At 39.3% G+C, this 19,970-nt stretch overlaps 1 protein-coding gene across 2 annotated transcripts in view; it reads right to left on the reverse strand.

The window, feature by feature from the left end:
- The window catches only part of KIF25 (kinesin family member 25), a 34,932-nt gene extending 18,791 nt beyond the window's left edge, over positions 1–16,141 (reverse strand). Inside the window, exons 1-8 of one of the 2 annotated variants that reach the window (XM_085219831.1) lie at positions 15,940–16,141; positions 14,946–15,011; positions 11,820–11,933; positions 9,565–9,703; positions 7,792–7,895; positions 6,442–6,530; positions 4,809–4,851; positions 373–440 (exon numbers count right to left, since the gene is read on the reverse strand). In XM_085219831.1, coding sequence (XP_085075957.1) covers positions 373–440; positions 4,809–4,851; positions 6,442–6,530; positions 7,792–7,895; positions 9,565–9,703; positions 11,820–11,933; positions 14,946–15,011; positions 15,940–16,014 — 698 coding nt within the window. In that variant the 5' untranslated portion in view covers positions 16,015–16,141. Of the gene's footprint in view, positions 1–372; positions 441–4,808; positions 4,852–6,441; positions 6,531–7,791; positions 7,896–9,564; positions 9,704–11,819; positions 11,934–14,945; positions 15,012–15,939 lie in introns of those variants that run through there. The other variant, XM_031552434.2, reaches the window with a different exon arrangement.
- Between the last annotated feature and the right edge of the window lie 3,829 nt (positions 16,142–19,970).

Consider the following 19,970-nt stretch of genomic DNA (forward strand, 5'->3'; position numbering starts at 1 on the left):
CCTACAGCAGCTTGAGCTGAAACTTGTTCAGAGCATTCATTTAGACCATATAATACATGTTGGATGCATGTGACTTTCAATCAAGTTTAATAAGTCTAATAAGGCACAAAGACCAACTAAAGCCTTCTCTCCTACTCCTGCATTCAAAATCTCTCATGTTTGTTTATGTGGGTTCTCAGCCATCTTCCAAGGAAAGTGCTCACATCACAGATATTCTCTCAGAGAAGCTCTTTTTCACATGCCACTACTCTCTCTCTTTCTCTCTCTCTCTCTTTTTTATTTTTATTTTTTTAAAGAACATTTCCTTTCAACTAGCGACTATAAAAACTGTCCTTCACTACACAAATGTTCCAGCTACATGGGTCTACTCACCTTTCAAACTGAAAAGTCTTATTTATTGGTGCATGACCAGGACGGCTAGACTTTACAAGGACAGTTTCCTACAAGAAGAACAAAATATTTACAGTTAATGTCACAAAACAGAAACATTTTTACTGCACTGCAGTGAATTAGCAAGATCACAAGTAAGGATCTTAGAGCACATTCAGATTATTAACAAACAACCAACACAAAATATGCACGTTTCGTAAGAAAGATCCAAACAATTACCTAAGCTTCTTATATGCCCAGAAAACCCAGACATCTAGAAATCCAACCTCTCTAATCACCACTGCAGGTAAATAAACAGCAAAAAGATTTCTTCTTTTTTTTTTTTTTTTTTTTTTTTTCATTGTAAGGACAGTTTTCATATTATTTTTTCAGATTGTTTTCATAAATATTTGTGCCTAGAATTGAGGCAGAAGATGCACATTTCTTGGCATATCATGTTATTCCACAACTGTGAGAAAGAACTGAAGTCACACAATTGCCAGATTTCCATGATTTTTTAGTAGATTCCACTTTCCAGATGGATTATATAACAGTTTTGTAAGCTGGACAAATGTGTCAGCAGCTCTTTGAATGATTACCAAAAAAATTACAGAAGTCTGGAATGCCCTAAGTAGTAAGTTGTGTGACCTTCAAATTCCTCATGGCATATCTTGCTTAATTGTAGATAAAAGTAAAGAATTTAATATGAGTGCTTACAACAGTTCAGTTGGAATCTCTTCAGCACATAAAATACTTCATCTCGTTCAGTGAGGTTTCTTAGCTTACTAACTTGTGCTTATGTTACAGCATTTGATGGAAGTGCTGAAATTTTTACTGTTCTTCCAACAAGCAGGCTGTTAAACTTACATCCCTTAAACCAGGATGGATGCTCTGAAAGTAATGTCTCCTATTTTATTTTGTCAGTCCATGACATCAGAGGTGGATGTTGGTGGTATGGCAGTAGAGGTTGAACCTTCCCATCAATACTCCATGACATGTTGTTGCTTTGTGACAGATGACAGAAGAGGAGGAGTCTGACAAAATGGTGTCTGACATGGAAGCACGTATGAAGCAAAGGTGTAGCACTGAATTCCTCCATGCAGAAAAAATGGCACCCATTGACAGTCATTGATGCTCATTGATGATGAGTGTTTCTGGAGACCAAACAGTGGATGTGAGCACAGTGAGGTGGAGGGGGGTGCATTTCAGCAACAGTGCCATCAGAACAGCAATCGGTCATAGAAACAGTGGGTCATCTCCACTTGTGCAGATTTTTATGAGCATGGCACGGAGGCTCTTATCACTAACAAAAATGCACAGTTAATGGTGGTGACTATGTTGAACAAAATCTTTGTAGCTGAGAATTTGCTCTATCAAATAGTGTTTTTGTGCTCTATGTATCTGTTGCACTTTTTGTGGAAATTAATAGGAGGCATTACTTTTGGAGTGACCTACATAGTGTTGGCATTAGGTGAAGTAGTAAAGAACTGAGCCAATAATGTCTGAATAACAGTACGTCCTGCGTGCAGGGGGCTAACAAAAATCAATTTTCTTCTCTTAAATTACAGGTGTTTCCTTCTCTGTGGAGAAGTATATCATTATCAATCTAATGATGGCAACACTTGCTATAGCATGAACTAATGTATCCATTCCATTAGGCAAATTTAGCAACAGGGCAGGTGTGAGTACAAGGTTTTGCTACAGAATGACCTGACACAGACATTCTAATGTCAGCAGTGACCAACAGCCTCTAGGAAAAGAAAAAGAAAAAAGAAAAAGAAAAAAGAAAAAGAAAAAGAAAAAGAAAAAGAAAAAGAAAAAGAAAAAGAAAAAGAAAAAGAAAAAGAAAAAGAAAAAGAAAAAGAAAAAGAAAAAGAAAAAGAAAAAGAAAAAGAAAAAGAAAAAGAAAAAGATGACCAGCTTCCATAATGTTAGAAATGGGTTAGAAAAAAAATTTTTTTTTTGCATTATACAACAACAAAAGCATTGTTAACTGGCAGAAGTTTCATGTAAGCATTTGTAATTCCCTTCCTTTCTCAGGAGATCACTGCAGACTAACATATCCACTGCAGCTGCTGGCATATGGAACCTCATCAGCTTTCCCTGTCAGTAGAGTGAAAGAAATCCACAGCTCTATCACACAAACACTGAAGAACAACTCTTTCCATCTTAGAGGCACAGAATACTCCTGCCCTGAGTTTTTTAAGGGCAACATGAATCACTGAAATGACAAATGAATATTTAATTAACATTCACAGGCTGTCCTGACACCCAAGCCTGGGGAGCTCTTCAGTAAGTGAAAATCAGTAAGGCACAGAAATAATTTTAAATGAGGCAAATTTAAATGAGTGGATATAGACATATGGCCACAAAACCAAGCTGTGATAATTATCACTTCCCATCACTTGTTATTGCACATCAGTTGGAGGCTATTGCCCTCCTTCCAAAGGACATCACTCTACAGCAGAGCCACTGCAAGGCAGACACAGCAGTAAACAAGGACAGCTTAAAGGGCTCCCTGTACAGGGAAAGGAATGGGGAAGAAACCTGTAGATGAAGATGGTGATAAGCACCTGGGGAATGATAATATAACCAACTACTAACGCTGTATTTACCTGATCTATTACAAAATTGTCCCAAGAAAAGATGGAGGGGAAAACAGCCATAATTTAAATAGAAAAATGAATAAACTCAGCACCCTTCTTACAAAGGATCTTCCTTCACATACACCTAAAACTTCCTCTACATCGTAAACACTTTTCTGGAAAATGGGTAATTCATTTCCACAAATGCAAGCTTTGACTGTGTTGCAACTGGAAGATTTAGAATGAATGAAACCTCACGATTTCATCTGAAAATTGCACCTTTAGTTTAGCCACAAGCATAACACCTACAGCAGTTAAAAGCAAATGAAACTAGCAATACATATTGTTTTCCTTTACTGCTGTTAGATTAGCCTAAAGTGGCTGGGTTTTTTTGTTTGTTTTTGTAAAAATCCCATTGTACTTTATTCTCACACATAAGTTTACACTAAAAAAGTTCTAAAAATATATAAATATATAAATATATATATATATAAATATATATCAAGAAACTAATACAAATACGTAAGGTGTTCAGTCAGAACTAGAAAGCATCTTAATAATATAAATAAATAAATGTCAAGGCAAACCAATAAAGCACTGCAAGTCAGTATTACGTTTTCCAAAATCAGGAAGATGGTATCTTTACACTTGAAAATCTTAAGAGGCTTTTTTCAACCTAAAAGATTCTGTGATGTTGGAAATTTCATTTCACAATTACGTCCATGCATATGCTTATTTTCCTAGAATATCTCATACAGACTTTCAAACATGATAACAGGTTAGCATATTGAAGGGTACCTGATCTCTATTTCATACAAACTAAAACACTGCTTTGTCTGTCAAAATACAAATACAGTAAATATGAGATATCTATATCTATATAAAACAATCCAAATATAACCTAATTTCATCTTCATACAATAAAATATAACAGGTCAGAAACAGGTGAGTAATTTTATAGTGCAATAAATGAATTGTGGCATCCAGAAATACGACATCTAATATTGCAGATCCCTGTTGATTATCTCCTGACATATTTATTCACTCTTAGCTGACTTTTCATATGCTCCATTAGTCCCTAATTGCATATATATCTCTCTAATCGTTCACTTTATACAACTGAGATCTGCTTAATGAAGCTATAATTTGGGAGATTTAAATGCATAACACGCCTTAGGTCACTTCAGCAATATTTTAAGCTCTATACTAAGAGAATTTGGCTAATCACCATATAGCAACAGTGTAAGAACTATGGTACCTAAGAAAATTAAAACCTAATGTAATACTTCGACCTTAGCTCACGCTACTGTGTCTTCTTAAATTTTATATCTTTGTAATGGCCACAATTAAAGCTGTAACACCATCTGGATTTGCAGCCTCAATGCTCATTCTCCTTCCTCTGATGGATCCGAGCCAAGACTTTAATATGCCTGACTGCAGCACCACATAGGCTGCTGTGGTTGCTGAGATATCGTATTTCCATGCTAATGCATTAGTTGTTCTCTTATAGTAAAATGAGAAAGGCCTACCATAATTTAGAAATGATTACAATAAATGCAAGTGGCTCAAAGGGACTGACTATGGGGATTCTGCAACAGTTTGACTGCTGCAAACACCAAAGCTCCAATTCTTGGAGCAGCAGAAACTCCAAGCTATTATTACTACAAAGAGTCAGGATGAAAACAGCACAGATCACCTGCTATTGCACCATGTGAGAACAAAGCTGAGCACCAATTGACAGAAAAAGCCACCCTACCCTATTAATTTTTTTACTTCTGAATCACATATCCTTTTTGTATCTCTTTACAAGTATCAGTAAGTGCATTCTTGAATTTCACCATGAAATATACTCACATCATCAATGGCATATGCCACATTTTCTAGAGAGTTTCTGTGCCTGGAAGAAAAAAAAAAGGAATCAATAGGGGTAAAGAAACAACAACAACAACAAAAACCCTTGCAAACCTAAATGTTCCATTTAGCTCAGGAAAGTCAAGGCTCAAAATGTCTACGAATGGTATGTTATCTATCTAAAGAGCACCTTTCATAATTCCATTACTACTGTAACCCATGAGCAGGCTAGAACCACGCTTAACTGTAAATCACGATAGCTCAATCAACCAAAATAATCTCCTTTAAAAAAGCAATTGAGAACAAATATAATTAAGAATATTTCACATGCAAACCATTGTATTGTTTTGCGATGGTAATGTGAAATTGTAGGAAGAGGTTTTCCCTTTTTAGTGCTTTAAACTGAAGAACACCTTCTTTGTAGGTATTTGGTCCTGACCCTGCAAATGCAGTCAGAAGTAATTCTGTATCTAGTCAAGAACTAATGGCTGGGAATGTGAGGTGTATAGATGCACTCGTGCGTGCACGTGTTTTCAGAATCAGTCCCTAGTTTTACAAATAAGTGTTAATTAAATTTCTTTTTTTATATATTAAGAAAAGTTCATCTTAACAATTATGTGTTTGTCCCTGCTTTACATTGTGAGTTAGCACCTAACTATTTCATACAGCAATAAAAACAGAGCATTGGTTCTTCCCCATGTATATAGAGTACAGGTTAATGCAGGTGTCTCCTTTAGGCTCCTTGTAATTTCTTGTTGGATATTTTTACATTATTTTAATTAAAATAATTGAATATTTTTTCTAAACATTTGTCAAATATGAACAAACTTTAAAACCCTGTATGTACTCTTTTAGAAAAAGCAGTCAGTAAAAAGTAAAATAAACTCCCAAATTAGTCAAGTTCTGATAGATCAGATGACAATATTTCTGTTTTTTAGCCACCCACCTAGTTTTCCCCTTCTTTCTTTGTTTGTGTATGCTTCAGCCCCTACCTTCTTTTGTGTTAGTCATCTATGGAGAATTCAGCTTGTTATGACACATACTTGCACTTAATCCCTCTTTTCCCTTTGGATCTTGAGTGATGTTGACACTTCAGTTACAGTAAGTGTATTATAAATTAGGGATGCAGAGCCAAATTATACTGAAATAGAATCACCAGTGTTTGTGCTGACAGCAAATCCATTCTGTAGCATTATAAAAAACAAACAAACAAACAAACAAACAAAACCAGCAATGCTGAGAGCATTTCTGTACCTACGATTTCTGACAGTTGCCATTACATCACTGTATCCCAGTCTTTGTACAGCATGGTGAATGTACTCTACATTGACTACAGCTGTGTTACTTCTGCCAAGCCACAGATAATCGTGGATTGTTCAACTGTTTCGTCTTCCTATTCAGGTGGATATAGTTTTAGACGAAGGGATAAGATTGGCTAATGCCAAGTTAGCAGGAGAAAGAAGAAAGAATGTGTATTCTTTTCAATGATTCTGTCACAGTATCCCCACACATATGAAAACAGAAAAAAAAAAAAAAACAACAAAAAACAGGACACCATTGTTCTCATATATATTTGGCTATTGTTTTCATGTTTACTGTGAGTCAGAGAAGATACAACGCAGCCAGAATAAATTACCTATCTTGTGATATTGAATGTCCAGTAGCATGATCAAAAGGCAGTAATGGGCGGATCCTGCAATGGACTCTGATGTTCCCTCTCAGCTCCTAGAATTAGAACATTAACGTGATTTAATATCAAATCCTGGAGAGGACAAACACACCCACATACAAAAACTTATGTATGTTTAAGATAGCAGTCAACTGCTTGCAACAACACAGCCTTAGATTCTGCGGAGATAAAATAGTCTCAGTATCATTTGCTTTTTCATAACTTTATTTGAGGAAGCATAATCTCTTCAGAACTCTGAAATGGCGTAGCCCTCTTCAGTCTGTAAGAAAAACAAAAGATGCTTTCAGTTAAAGCCATTTTCTCCTCTTCAGCCTCCTTCCTCTTTACACGATCTTCTTAACTTACATTAACAGAGCAGCCAAGATTAAACGCTGCATGTCTCCTCCAGCAGCCCTAAGGGAGATGTAGGATATAAAACATTTTGTTCTTTTTTCTCTTCACTCTGTGTTCATATATGACTGAAAAGCCAGTACTGATTTTTCTCTCCAGGCTGCTTTAGACTTTTCCTTATCTAACCTGGTGCTTTTCTTTCCTTTTCGTTTGTGATCATTTCTTCTCATTTTGTATTGCTGAAAGCAGGTAGCCTGTGATGAGCAGTGAATACTCCCCACACTGCCTTGAGGAATATCCTCTCAGCAAACTGCAGCACAAGAAAGATTTTGGGAGGTAAGTGCTTTCCAATGAAGAGCTTCTTCTTCCCAGGCAGAAAAAAAATCAGAAGAACTTTGTTTGAATGTTGCCTGTCTTTCTAAAAGTAAGATCCTGAACCCCTAATTAGTCCTTTGGGGAGACGAGGAGGCAGTGAAGTTGAAGAACAAAAAACAAAGCAAGCAATCCCAAATGAACTATCACTCATGCCTGAACAGGTACAGCAAGATATGCTTGGAAAAATAAAATGAAGATAATCTTGCAGTTTCATGTTGATCATTTTAAGAATTCCAAAACAGTTTCAGAAGAGCATTTGTACTAAATCAAACATGAATTGATTTACCTGGAATTTCATATTGTAGAGGAATTGCCAAATGAGAAATGGTATTTTCCAATTAGAGATGGGATGAAGAAACTCAAATTTTGCACACTATTCAAGATGGATGACACTCCTTAGGACAAAAAGAATGTAAAAAGAATGATCTGGGGTTATTGTAATGTACACATGTAGAAATGTACCACATGTAGACAGATGCTGGCTGGGAATGATACATCCAGGAGAAGAACGTTAATTAGTTTCATTGGTGAAGAAGTTGTGGATATAATTAAATCAAAATAAGAAGACGCTTTGTCTTTCAAGGTACTTACAACTAAGCTGTTATGTAGAGCTCTCCTCTTCTGCTTTTCTCTCTCGTATCTCTCTGTCACCTCTTGCAGGGACTGTTCAAGATCAAAAGCCTTCATCTGAAACACTGGAAGAAGGAAGTTGTTTTAAAGATCTAACTGAAAACTGTGACTTTTCAAAATAAGCTTTACAATTGCAGCTCATGCAAAAGGCCTACATATAACAAAAGAATAAAGGACACTTTTCTCTTTTACAAATTACTTCTATTTGTATTTCACAGGGAAAGATGGCAATAGCCTTATTTTCAGATGTGACTAAATATTTCTAAGCAGGATACTACTCAGCTATTACATAGAAGATTTACAGTTTGCTGTATGCCCATTACAACTTCAAAATTAGCCTGCTTGAATGTTTCTTCTATAATTCTCTCACTTTCGATCTCTATTTTAGGATTAAACTGGTAACAGATGTTGTCTCTGAATTACACACTTTGGGCCTTCTGCTTAGGAAATATTACATGTAATTTCAGATCAACAATTCTGACCACAGTATTTAACCTTACCAATGGAATCTTCATCTAAAACAACTGAGAAGCAACGGAACAACGGCCAAATTTAAAACAGCACTCACCTAAGTACCAACATACACCTTTACTTCATGCAATGAAGCCTCTCTTGGTTATGAATTCGTAGAAAAATACCTCAGAAGGTACAAAGTTGGTTCAGCCAACAGGAATTTGCAAGGCCTCGTAAGAAATATTTAGTAATTATGTACACCATATCAGCACATGTGACAAATCTGACTTCTTATTTGCACCTTTAGGCCCCTGTTTTGATAAGGGGAACACTGGAACATTCACCCTGATTTAACTTTCTACTTTATTTTTTCCAATTTTAAACTTTCTGAAGTATTTTCTCTACACAGATAACACAGTAATGGATTACCATTTTAATCATAAGTTTATACATAATATACAGAGACAAGTTCTGCAGACATCTGTCACTGATCACGCTATTTATTGTTACTGACAAGAGTAGCCTCGACAGAATCAAACCTGTCTCAAAATCATTTCAAATAAAAAGTACAGCAGCTGTACAACCTATTTTTACTTGGCAATATATAGGTATCAATCATGCAGGGACGCTGATTATAAATTTGTATACGTGCTTGTAGCTCTTCAGCCTCACCTGAGGCTGAAGATTTAAGCCCTATTTTACAATCAGGTTGGTACTTGAGATGTTCTTCTCACATCTGGTAGGAGCACCATCAGAATCAATAACATTGGAAGGCAGAGCAAAGGTACATACACAGGACCAATGCACTTGGTCCTCAGTGACAACAGTGAGCATCACTGCACTGCAGGGTCTGTTTATACATACATATGAATGAGGATCTGGATTCTGAAGCGGCATTCCTTATGTTTCAGAAATCTCTGAAATCACCTGAGCCCTCTTTTGGTATACCCAAAATTAGGCAAATTTCAGCTAAGGTGACACGTTCTTTATTGGGCTGTTCTAAAATTGTCACAACAAAAAGCCTGAGACTTACAGAATAAAGATGTTACAGCTAAGCCAGCTCAGCAGTCTGGCATCAGCTGCAATCAACACAAGAGCTAAACTCAAATTATCAGCCCTGAGAAAATCCAGGTTGACTCTTTCTGACTCCTAGATGATCTAACACCCAACAGAAAAAAAGTGCTTGTATCTTGGAAGTTAACTCAATCTATCAGTGTTACTAACATTTAACAATGACACTGTTGGTATTACGTGACTGGAATGTATGTGTAAAAGCCTTACTTTGCAATGCTTCATTTTGCAGCTGTATCCCTTGGACCGCTGTCAAAACTTGGTAAAGACAAGCCTTGTATTGATGCTGAAAGTCTTTTGAAAGCTCGAGAGCAAATGAATGGAGGCTCTTCATGTCTTGCTTAAGCCTCTTGTCAGCAAGAAGAAAAAATATGTTATAAAAACACAAAACCAGCAGTCAAGGAAGAGAATTAATATAACCACAGTGCAAATAATTATGGTGAGATATCATAGTCAGGAAGAACCCTCTACTTGATGAAAGGAAGACTTTAAGAGTGCATCTTTCAGCATGTTTAAAGAAGGATTATCAAGGTAGATATTCACCGATGACAATTAAAGATTTCACCAAGACTTTAAGGATCCTTATCACCTTACTCTATGGATTTGGACCATAACACAGCCTCAGGTTGTTCCATCAAACAAAAATAAGTGTGTGTGTTCTGTACACTTATAAGGTATATCCAGAATTAGCAATATAAAACTGTGATCCATATATCCATGCCCACTCTGATCAGGAGATTATTTGTTAAGGTCATTTCTCAGGTAAGACAGTTCTATGCTTTCCTATGAGAATGATGTATTTTGAAAAGGTCAGAAACCTTTACAGCCCATAAAAATATTTCTCTTGTTAATGTTACACAGCATAACATACATGACATGACTTTTAAATGTTTACAAGATCAGCTTACGTTCATTTAGAAGTTCAAATAAATTAAAAATAAATTCACTTGACTTTCGGACTAGGAGATTTCTTGGCATCTAAGTCTTGGAAAGGATATGTAAAGCCATCTATAAGATGAACTTAATGAAACTTCTTCTCATAGAAGCATCATGATGCTTCTTTAGATAGTCAAATTATTCTACAACGTTTTATTTTTTCAGTTGTGCTAGTAACCTTGAACTAATTAACTCATTTTAATGATACAACAATATTAGCTAAGGTGAGAAAATCACTGTAGCATTCCCTCTCAGAACATAAGTATGAAGGATTATTTTTTTAATTATTATTATTGTTATTTTTTAAATTACAGGTATAGGATTATAATTAATTTAGACTTTCATTTGGAGAGTTTTTCCTGTCCTAGCCTTGATTGATCTGTGATAGGAAAACATCTCAGTCCACTGATAACTCATCATGAGCAGTTCTGCCATCTAGCTAACCTAAAATATAAAATGCCACTGCAAGATTTACCAAGAAGAATCACTGTAATTAAGCTAAATCGTTTTGACTGAAAGCAACTGATTTTTTTTTTTTTTAATATATTTTTGCCACCCAGAGCTATTCAGTGCTACTCTGAGAAAAGCTGACATTTGTCAGTGTCCCTTAAAGGAATTCCTTATTCTACGATGTAACTTAAGAAACAAGTACATCAAGAAGAAACAAAAGGAAATACTATTGTTGTACTATTACTGAGAGAACAGTTCTGGTACCTTCGTTACAAATTCAGACAATATGACTGAGCACACAAATTACTACTTCTGCTTCTGAGGTCCTCCAGAACAGAGAGTTTCCAGTGAAATCAAGGGAGCTCACCAATGATCTTGTTAGCATGTGGTTATCTAGTTAAAGTATGTAACAAGTATTGCGTCTTAGGAGATGTCTACCTGATAGACATCTACCTGGTCCTGTCAAAGATTCAAGGTTTTGTCTACAAACGTACCTATTCCAGGCACTGATAGTAGCCTATACAGGAAATACTGGAGTTCAGAAGCAGCCTCTTGCCCAGCTTCCCAGGTAATTTTGCAGCCTATTTCAGCAAAACCACTACAGGTTTTAGAATCACAGAATGGCTTGGGTTGGAAGGGACCTCAAGGATCATCAAGCTCCAATCATCCTGCTGCAGGCAGGATCGCCAACCTCCCCATTTAATACTAGACCAGGCTGCCCAGGGCCCCATCCAACCTGGCCTTGAACACCTCCAGGGGACGGGGCATCCACAGCCTCTCGGGGCAGTCTGTTCCAGCACCTCACCACTCTCTCTGTGAAGAACTTCCCTCTGATATCCAACCTAAATCTTTCCTCCCTCAACTTAAAACCATTTATTCTTGTTCTGCCATTATCTACCATTGTAACTACCAGTTTTAAGCTAACTCAGCCATGGCTACACTTTGCTACAAGTACTGCTGTAAATAAAGTAAAGCTACAGATCAGGCTCAAATCTCCATTTCTGGATTTTACTGTATTTCATAAGCATGCATATGTCTATGTCATAGGTTACGCCAACATTACTACTAAATATCTTTACCTTTATTGCTTCATGTAGGTGAGTTACAACAGAACTCTGCAATTTCTGCTGCTGGCCATGAGCGGAGTAGAGCTGTAATATCTCATTAACACTTCTTCCAGCCCACCCTTGATACTGTTTGAAAAAAGAAAAGATCACCTAAAAATCACTTCAAATTGTTCCTGATTTTTGATACATTTTATCTTCTCTGTCCCTGTAATCATCTCTGGAAGTGAATCAACTGGTGATACGTGATGTTGCAAACATACAATTTCTTTGATTTTCATATTTTTCTGAGTCACATGAAGGATTGTTTCTAATTAAGTTGACTCACACCACAATATTCTACTTCCTTTGGATCGCAAACCTCAACATCAGAACACTAAAATGTGCCTACAGTGCCTATAGCCCCATACTTATGCTTGAGGTGGATCTAAGTTAAAACTGTGCCTTCGAGCAGGCTTAGTTACACATTTGGCATCAGATCAGCATTTCTGGTGACTATATTTAATTGGAAAGCTCTCTCAAAAGCATTACAAGAGGGCACACCAGTTAATGGCTGAAGTGCTGAAGGAGTGGTTATACACAGCCCACAACGTTGTGTTGATTGCTTTAGCTTTCTGCCAATATTGACTCCATTGCATGCAGTAAAGTTGCAACAGTGCAAAATTGTACCAGTCAAGCACTAAGCTGGGTCTTCAGAGATCAAAGCAAGAAAAGCAACTTTTCTAAGGGATGTGGAGAAGAATGCTTTCTAGTAATGTTACAGACAAACTTTTTGAGATGTTGAAGTCAAAAGAAGAATAGGAATTTGCAACTTTAAGTATTTACAGGCAAGAACACATGAATTAAATCTACACAGAGTACTTGTGAAATTCTGCAATTTGACAGAATTTATGCTATGTTAAAAGCTGCATGTTTGTCATTTACTGACAATCCTGGTACTTAAGTTAGCTGTAACCTCTTCACCTGCTCTTCTCAGCAGCATATTGACATCCACTATTCTTTAACCAGTACTTACAGCCTCTCCCCTTATTTTGGAAATGCAGCTGTCTCTAGCACATAATTTTCCTAGTTTATTCAGATCAGAAATTTGGTGACTGCAGTTCCCTGCTACTTCGATTAACAGAAGATAGAAAAATACAATGGCATTCACTCCTCACGTAACGGAGCTTAATTCCAATCCTCTGATAACAATAGGCAAAAACTAAATGGACTTAATTGCAATTAACTACAGATGACATCTCCAAAAACAACAGTATGATATTTGGGAGATGTCAGAATAAAGAAAATATATATTGTCCAAGAGAAATATTTCGCCTGTCTAAACAAAATTGCCATGGTCTTTTTATTTACAAATAGAACCAGAGGTTCTGCATAGCTATAAAACACCTTTATATATACAGTGCTTATATATAAAGCGCTTACATGGAAAATGAATAGCAGGAGGAGATTATTTTAAAATAACTCTTTTACTAGAAGCTTCCAGTAATTGAGACAGCTCCTGTACAGGCATTTGTGTGTTTTACCCTGGGGATTTTCATGAAAACATTTGTATTTATAAACATGCTTGTCAGAAATGCACAGAGGTGCACCAGAACTAATAGCTCCAATCATATGTGAAAAGCACATATATAAGCAGCTGAAGTACTGAAGTCTTGTTATAAGTTCAAGCTAGCTAAAACCAAATGTTTTTTCTTTTTTTAAACATCTAATGCATTCTCTAGCATCTGCAGAAGTGCCCCCAGCCTTCATTTTTTTCTCTATATGAAGGATGCAAATAGTCAGCTCTTCCTTCATGGAAGTCAATTTCTCATCACGTCCACTACTTTATTGCAAATGCTGTCCTGGGTTTGAGGTTTTCTCCAGTAAAATAGTTTTTGCATTCATCAGAATAAACAGAGGTCTCTAAATGCTGCATTACTGAAACATGTCCCCAAAGCCACGTGTTTCACCAGCTGACTGGTAAGTGGAACTGGTTCACCAGGCAACCAAAACATGTGGCTCCAGACCTAGTTAGAGGCACCATCCACTGCTTCTGGCCTGGCAGAACAAAGGGAAGTGACAGAGGTGGGTAGTACTGAGGTGGGGAACATACAAACTACTGAGAGACACAGGATCAACTCAGTGGGTGCAGAAATGGCTATGAGGGTGCAGGTAGGAAAGGGAGAGGTGGCACAAACTAGAGTTGCAGATGCTGCGATAATAGCCAATAGAAAACTCTTGAGGGTAAAGTGGATTAAATGATTTTCAAAGCTTGTTCGTAGGCCAGATGGTAAATCCCAGATGTGTTTTGATACCTACACAAAACCTTTCCCCTCTCTGTCAGTAGGTATTTTGAGCATATTTCTTTATGTATAATAGGGGCTCTTGACAATGCAGTTAAAAAATAAGTAACCGCAATCCCCAAATCCACAGAGAACAAGCTTTTATTATCTAATACTCAGATAACTATGTCTTACATCTGATGCACTGTAGTGGCTAGAATAATTTCTTCCTTGTATTTGAGAGTGTGAGAAAAAAAAAAAAAAGCTGAAATATTTAAGATTTTTGGTAAATATGATGAAATAGAAAAAAACAACATTTTCTTCAGAATAATTACAGCATTCTCCTGCATACCTGGCAAAGCTCACTTCAAACGTACCATCTGGTTTCCAATCAGGCTTTGGAAAATGTTAAACCCACTTTTATCCACAGGTATTAACAGACCCTAAGAGAGGGCAAGTGGCTTTCCTGAGGTCACCCAACCATTTAACACTGCAGAGCACATTAGAAACTCTTGGCCAGCAGACTCTGTTGCAACCAGTTGTCACAGCTGGCTCTGGTCTAGAGGCGTGGATAAATATCACAGTTCTCTAAACCTTTGAAGCTTTACCTTTGAAGACACCAAATGTTATCACAGCCTGCTGCTCATTTCAATAATGCTCTAGAAGCAACATACCCCTCTGAGAAAGGATATAAGGAAATGAGGGCATCCATCATTGCTGTGCGCTCTGTAGCAGATTCCTGCCACAGTGCTGCCTTTTCTGGATAAGCTTTGTACTTGTGCTATTAAGACATATAACTGAGCATCTTTGTCTATGCACCACTTAATGCGGTTCCTGCAGTCTATGAATAGCCCCAATTGGAAAAGCAAACAATAATTACCGCTGCAAGTTTTAGATGAAGGGCAGCATTTTCAGTTTCCAGAGCAATTATTCTTTCTTCTTGGGCCTAAGAAAAAAGAAAACAATAAAAAAGCATGCAAACCCTCAGAAGTAAAAACGATATAAGTCTGATGAACATTGCTTCATTAATACTTTTCATTGCTACGCACCATTGTTTCTTGGTCTCCCAAAATCAAAGGACTACCAGCCTCAAACCTATATCTTTTCATTTGAAAACAATTCCTCTTGTTCAGTCACAGCAGACACTGCTAAAGACTCTGTCCTCTTCTTTCTTACAGCCTTCCTTTAAATACTCACATGCCGCTCTCACATCTCCCAGCAGCCTTCTCTGCCCATGGCTGCCCACCCCAGCTCTCAGTCTGTGCTGGTAGGGGAGGTGTGCCACAGGAGCACCCAAGTGAGCTGTCCTCAAAACAGAGCCCTGTGGCACCCCTGCAGTGACTGGGCACCAGCCTGACATAACCCCACGGTGTTACCCTTTGAGCCTGACCCATCAGCCAAGGGTTCACTCATCGCACTGCATTTTTGTCCAGCTCTGTGCCAGGCATCTTGTTCAGAAGGATGCTGTGAGAAATGGAATTATAGAATCCTTAGAGTTGGAAAGGATCTCTGAAGTCATTCCGACCAACTACCCTGCAGTGAACCAGGACCACAGTTACGTCGGGTTGCCCAGGGTCTGATCCATTTGCTTTGAACTAGTGCCAAAAGCTTTGCTGAAATCCAAAAGGATTTCATCAACTGGTCTACCAGATGGGTAACCTTGTCATGAAAGAGATCGTGTTCATCAGCTAGGAACGACATTTAGGAACCGTACCCGCTGCCTTGAGGATTCTCACCGCTAAGCCTCAGACCCCACTTTTAACAGACAGCGGCAGATCGGGGCTCTGCGGCCCTCAGCCCCGGGCAGCCCCACTGGCCGCCCTGCCCCTCCCTCCGGCCCCGCCCTTTGCCCGCTCCCCCCATGCCGGGCTCACTCGCGCTCTCTGCTCCAGCTGCCGCACGCGCTGCGCCCACACCGGGCCCGGGCCGAACCCTCCTCGCGGCCGCATCGTGCCGCTCGGATCGGAGCTTGGCTCCCCGCGCGGCGCCGCCTCGGGGGATAAATCCCCGGGGATTTACGGGGCCCGGCTGGGAAGGAGGGCGCGGCCCCGGCGGGGCTGCCGTTCTGACGGCACCGCCTCCCGACGGCCTGGGCGGCGACCGTGATAGCGGCCGCCTCCGGCTGGGGCTGACGGGGGTCGGGATCGGCACCCGTGCGGCGGCTGCCGGGCCTGGAGAAGGGCAGGGTGCGGGAGGTCGTATACTCGGGTGTACGCTGCTGCTGGGGGAGAGAGCGCTGGGCTCGGCGGGGAGGATGAAGAGGCTGCCCGAGACGGCCTCCTCCTCTCAGCTGTTCGTTACGGCTCGGGCTGGACAGCTCGTGCTGTTCGTAATACAGCTTAGTGCCCAACCGTACTTACAGAGTAATTACAGAGGAATCCACTTGTGCTGCTGCCCGTCGTCTGGCTCAGACCACACCAAACATCTCTGCGCGGCCCACTGGCTCCTATGGTACTGCAGCCCCCTTCCACATCACCGACGCCCTGCAGCCACAGCTTTTATTTTTAATTCTTAAAGAAACAGCACAAAATCATGCTGGCTGGAAGCCTCTCAGCTGTTCATCCCCGCTCTGTATTGTTGGGATAATGAAAACTGATGAATGGATTCAGGCAAAAAAAAAAAAAAAAAAGTTCCAAAGCACTGTGCTCCTGCTGACCTTAAAGGATGTTGGCACTGACTGAGTCAGGATTTTATCACCGTCAGTCAGTCTGGGGAAGTATTTTAGTAGCTCAGGGGTGTAGCTGACAGTTCTTGACACTGAGCTCGGATTTTTATATGCAGTATCAGTGAGGTCTAGGCAAGGAACCAAAAATGTGTCTTCTGGAAATGCTGCAAGGCTGTATTCCAGCACGCTTTTCTAATGGGATCCTCTGCTCTGAAGAATCTCCTCTTTTCCCCAAACGTCTACCAAGCTGATCCTGTCTGCCTCCTGTCTGCAAAACAAGAATCCAGCCTTGTTACAGATAATTCCAGGGAAACAAGAAGCCTGGAAGTTTCATGACAATGACTAAATCTGCATATTTTACTACATTAACATCAACGAAATACGATGGTGAATTATGAAAGCTTGAGGTACTAAACCTTACTAAATGTAAATATTGTAAATTTACTAAATGTAAATGTTGTCTCAGCTACTGCTGATGCATTTCATGCTGACCCTCGTAGTGAAAACAAAAGACTGAGGTCCCAGCTTCAGTATTCTGATAGGAATTGTCCATTATGCCAAACACCACGAGGCTCACTGCTGTGTGCCTTCCAATTTTTTGCTCCCCAGGTGACAGCACATTCATCATGTCAAGCAGACAGAAATTTAAGACTAATGTTTTGGTCTTTTAAGCTCCCTAAAACATTGTCCACTTCATTTCTCAACCTAATTTTATTTAAATGCCTTTCATTGTCCCAAGCAGATACACTTGCAGCCACGAGGTGAAGAGAACTCATAGTGATTGCCTGAACAGATTTTCCCTGAGCTTTGATAGTTACCACGCCTGCTAATGTTATCTGCTGTAGAAGAATAGTACACAAGGTCTTCCCCTGCTATCATAGAATCACCAAGGTTGGAAAAGACAAGACCATTCAGTCCAACTTTCCATGTATCACCAATAGTTCTCACTAAACCACGTCCCTCACCACAAAATCCAAATGTTCCTTGAACACCTCCCAGGAAAGCGATTCCACCATCTCCCTGGGCAGCCAATTCCAGCGCCTGACCACTCTTTTGGAGAAGTAGTATTTCCTGACATCCCTGGCATCATCTTGCCTACTGGAAGATAATTACAAGCAACATGCAGCTTAGAGCTCCTGCAACTATACAGAAGGAGGAGAGAGTGTGGAGTAAGCATTAAGATGCCCGACCTCATGAGAGGAAAAACCACTGATACTGTCTGTCTACAGAAGAAATTTTTGCAAGAGAATGAGCTTGCTTTGTTCTGAAAGAAGCTCTAGTACACAGCCACTGCAAAAAGTGTACCTTTAGAGGATTTAACATTCCTCACACATCAATATGTTTACAATCAAAGCACATGAGTGAAATTAACCCATCTATGCAAACATGATATTCAGTGAAGCTGTAAATATTTAATGACTCAAGCAAGACATTTGCATCAATAACTGTAGGGCAATCCTGAATGTTCATCTGTTACTAAGAATACACTGGCATTGTCCAAGCAGGTTAATTGCACACTGCTGGTCTTCCTAAGCAGTTTATCTGCCATTACAGCTAGGAAACAAACTGACAGACTGCTTAAGCTGTGAGGCTTTGCCTTCTCAGCCACACAGCCCCCAGGTGACTGCGACAGAACTATCTGACACAACAGGAGGAAGAGCCAAATGTTTTCCTGATCTTATTAGCAAACTCTTGTGGTTTACTGTATTATTTTTTCAGACTGTTCTTAGCAAAGGTTATTGCTATTACTGTTTTTGTTGTAATTTTTCGTAACTCTATTAACTTTTTGAATTGGGAGATAAAGGAGAAAGGCCTCATTTGTTTATTCTGCTGCTGAACTCATTGCTTGATCTACAAACAATTGTTACAATCGAGAAAATATTATTTCAGTAAACAGGATCTATCTTATTGATTTTCTCAGTTTCTTAGTTTCCCTCCCCTTTTCTCAGCAACCAACAAGGCTATAGCACAAGCAGCATGTAAAAGCAGTTGAGAAGTGTGGTATGGGAATGATAAGTGCAAAAGGGAGAATGTGGAAGAAATTTAAGACAATTAGAGTCTTTGTGGAGGTGGCAGACCTGGCTGCATATGCAAGTATCATTTACCCAAAGTTGCTAAGGATGATCATTCATACCCCTAAAGCAAAGGGGATGCTGACAATGGGTTGTTTCCTTTTTCTTCTAGGCTATGCATTCAATATTCAAACACCTTTTTTCCTTTAGCTTTATTCTTATGGTCACAGTCCACAGACTCAAAAGCACTGACACAAGGTCCCACTCAGCCACACTTTGAGCCCCTGCAGTCTTCTAAAATTCAGAACGTCCTCATTAGTGATTTTGAAAATTCTGGAGAGTAGACCTCGCAACTGGAGAGATCAGAGTCATACAATGGCCTGGGTTGAGAAGGACCACAATGATCATCTAGTTTCAACCCCCCTGCTATGTGCAGGGTCGCCAACCACCAGACCAGGCTGCCCAGAGCCACATCCAGCCTGGCCTTGAATGCCTCCAGGGATGGGGCATCCACAACCTCCTTGGGCAACCTGTTTGTGTGTCACCACCCTCTGTGTGTGATGAAGGTACTCGCCTGGAAAGAGGTGCACGTGGCTCTTGATCCCATCTGCAGCAGACACTCAGCTACAGCAGCTGGAATCTACAGTACTTCACTGTGACAAAATTCCCACCTCTGCTCTCCTCAAACAGAACTTCAACTGTTGTCTCCTATCAAAAAGCAAGTCATATGGTGTTATTAATGCAGCAATGGGAGAAACATCATTCAAATGTCTTCTTAACCATGGCAATCACAATGTAGTCTCCAGTTGCAGTATTAGTCACAATTACCTTTTCCAAAAAGAAGTTGTATTCCAGGTTCCTTTTCATTCTCAGAAACACACTTTGCACCGGAGGAGAATACAAATACAGTACATTCACCAGAATCTATGGGCTAGCCTGCATATCTGATCCCACCAATAGTTACTATTTCATAAGTGGCTGGATAAGCTACAAAAATCACTTGTTCAGGTTCCGAACATTAAATTCTCCCCGCTGATCCGTGAGGATGAGCCTCTTTGGTTCTCTACGTGAAATTCATTTCAGGTTCCCATCATTATAAGATGCACTGACTTGGCTTGTATTTTAAAAGATAAGGGAAACATTAAAAATAACCACTTGTGTTTATAGTAACACTGCTGTGAACGCAGAGTCAAAAAACAAAGAGTACAAAAAAACATTTAATGCAAAG

Source organism: Meleagris gallopavo, chromosome 2 (genome assembly GCF_905368555.1).
Source record: "Meleagris gallopavo chromosome 2, MGAL_WU_HG_1.1, whole genome shotgun sequence".
Taxonomy (NCBI): Eukaryota; Metazoa; Chordata; class Aves; order Galliformes; family Phasianidae; genus Meleagris; species Meleagris gallopavo.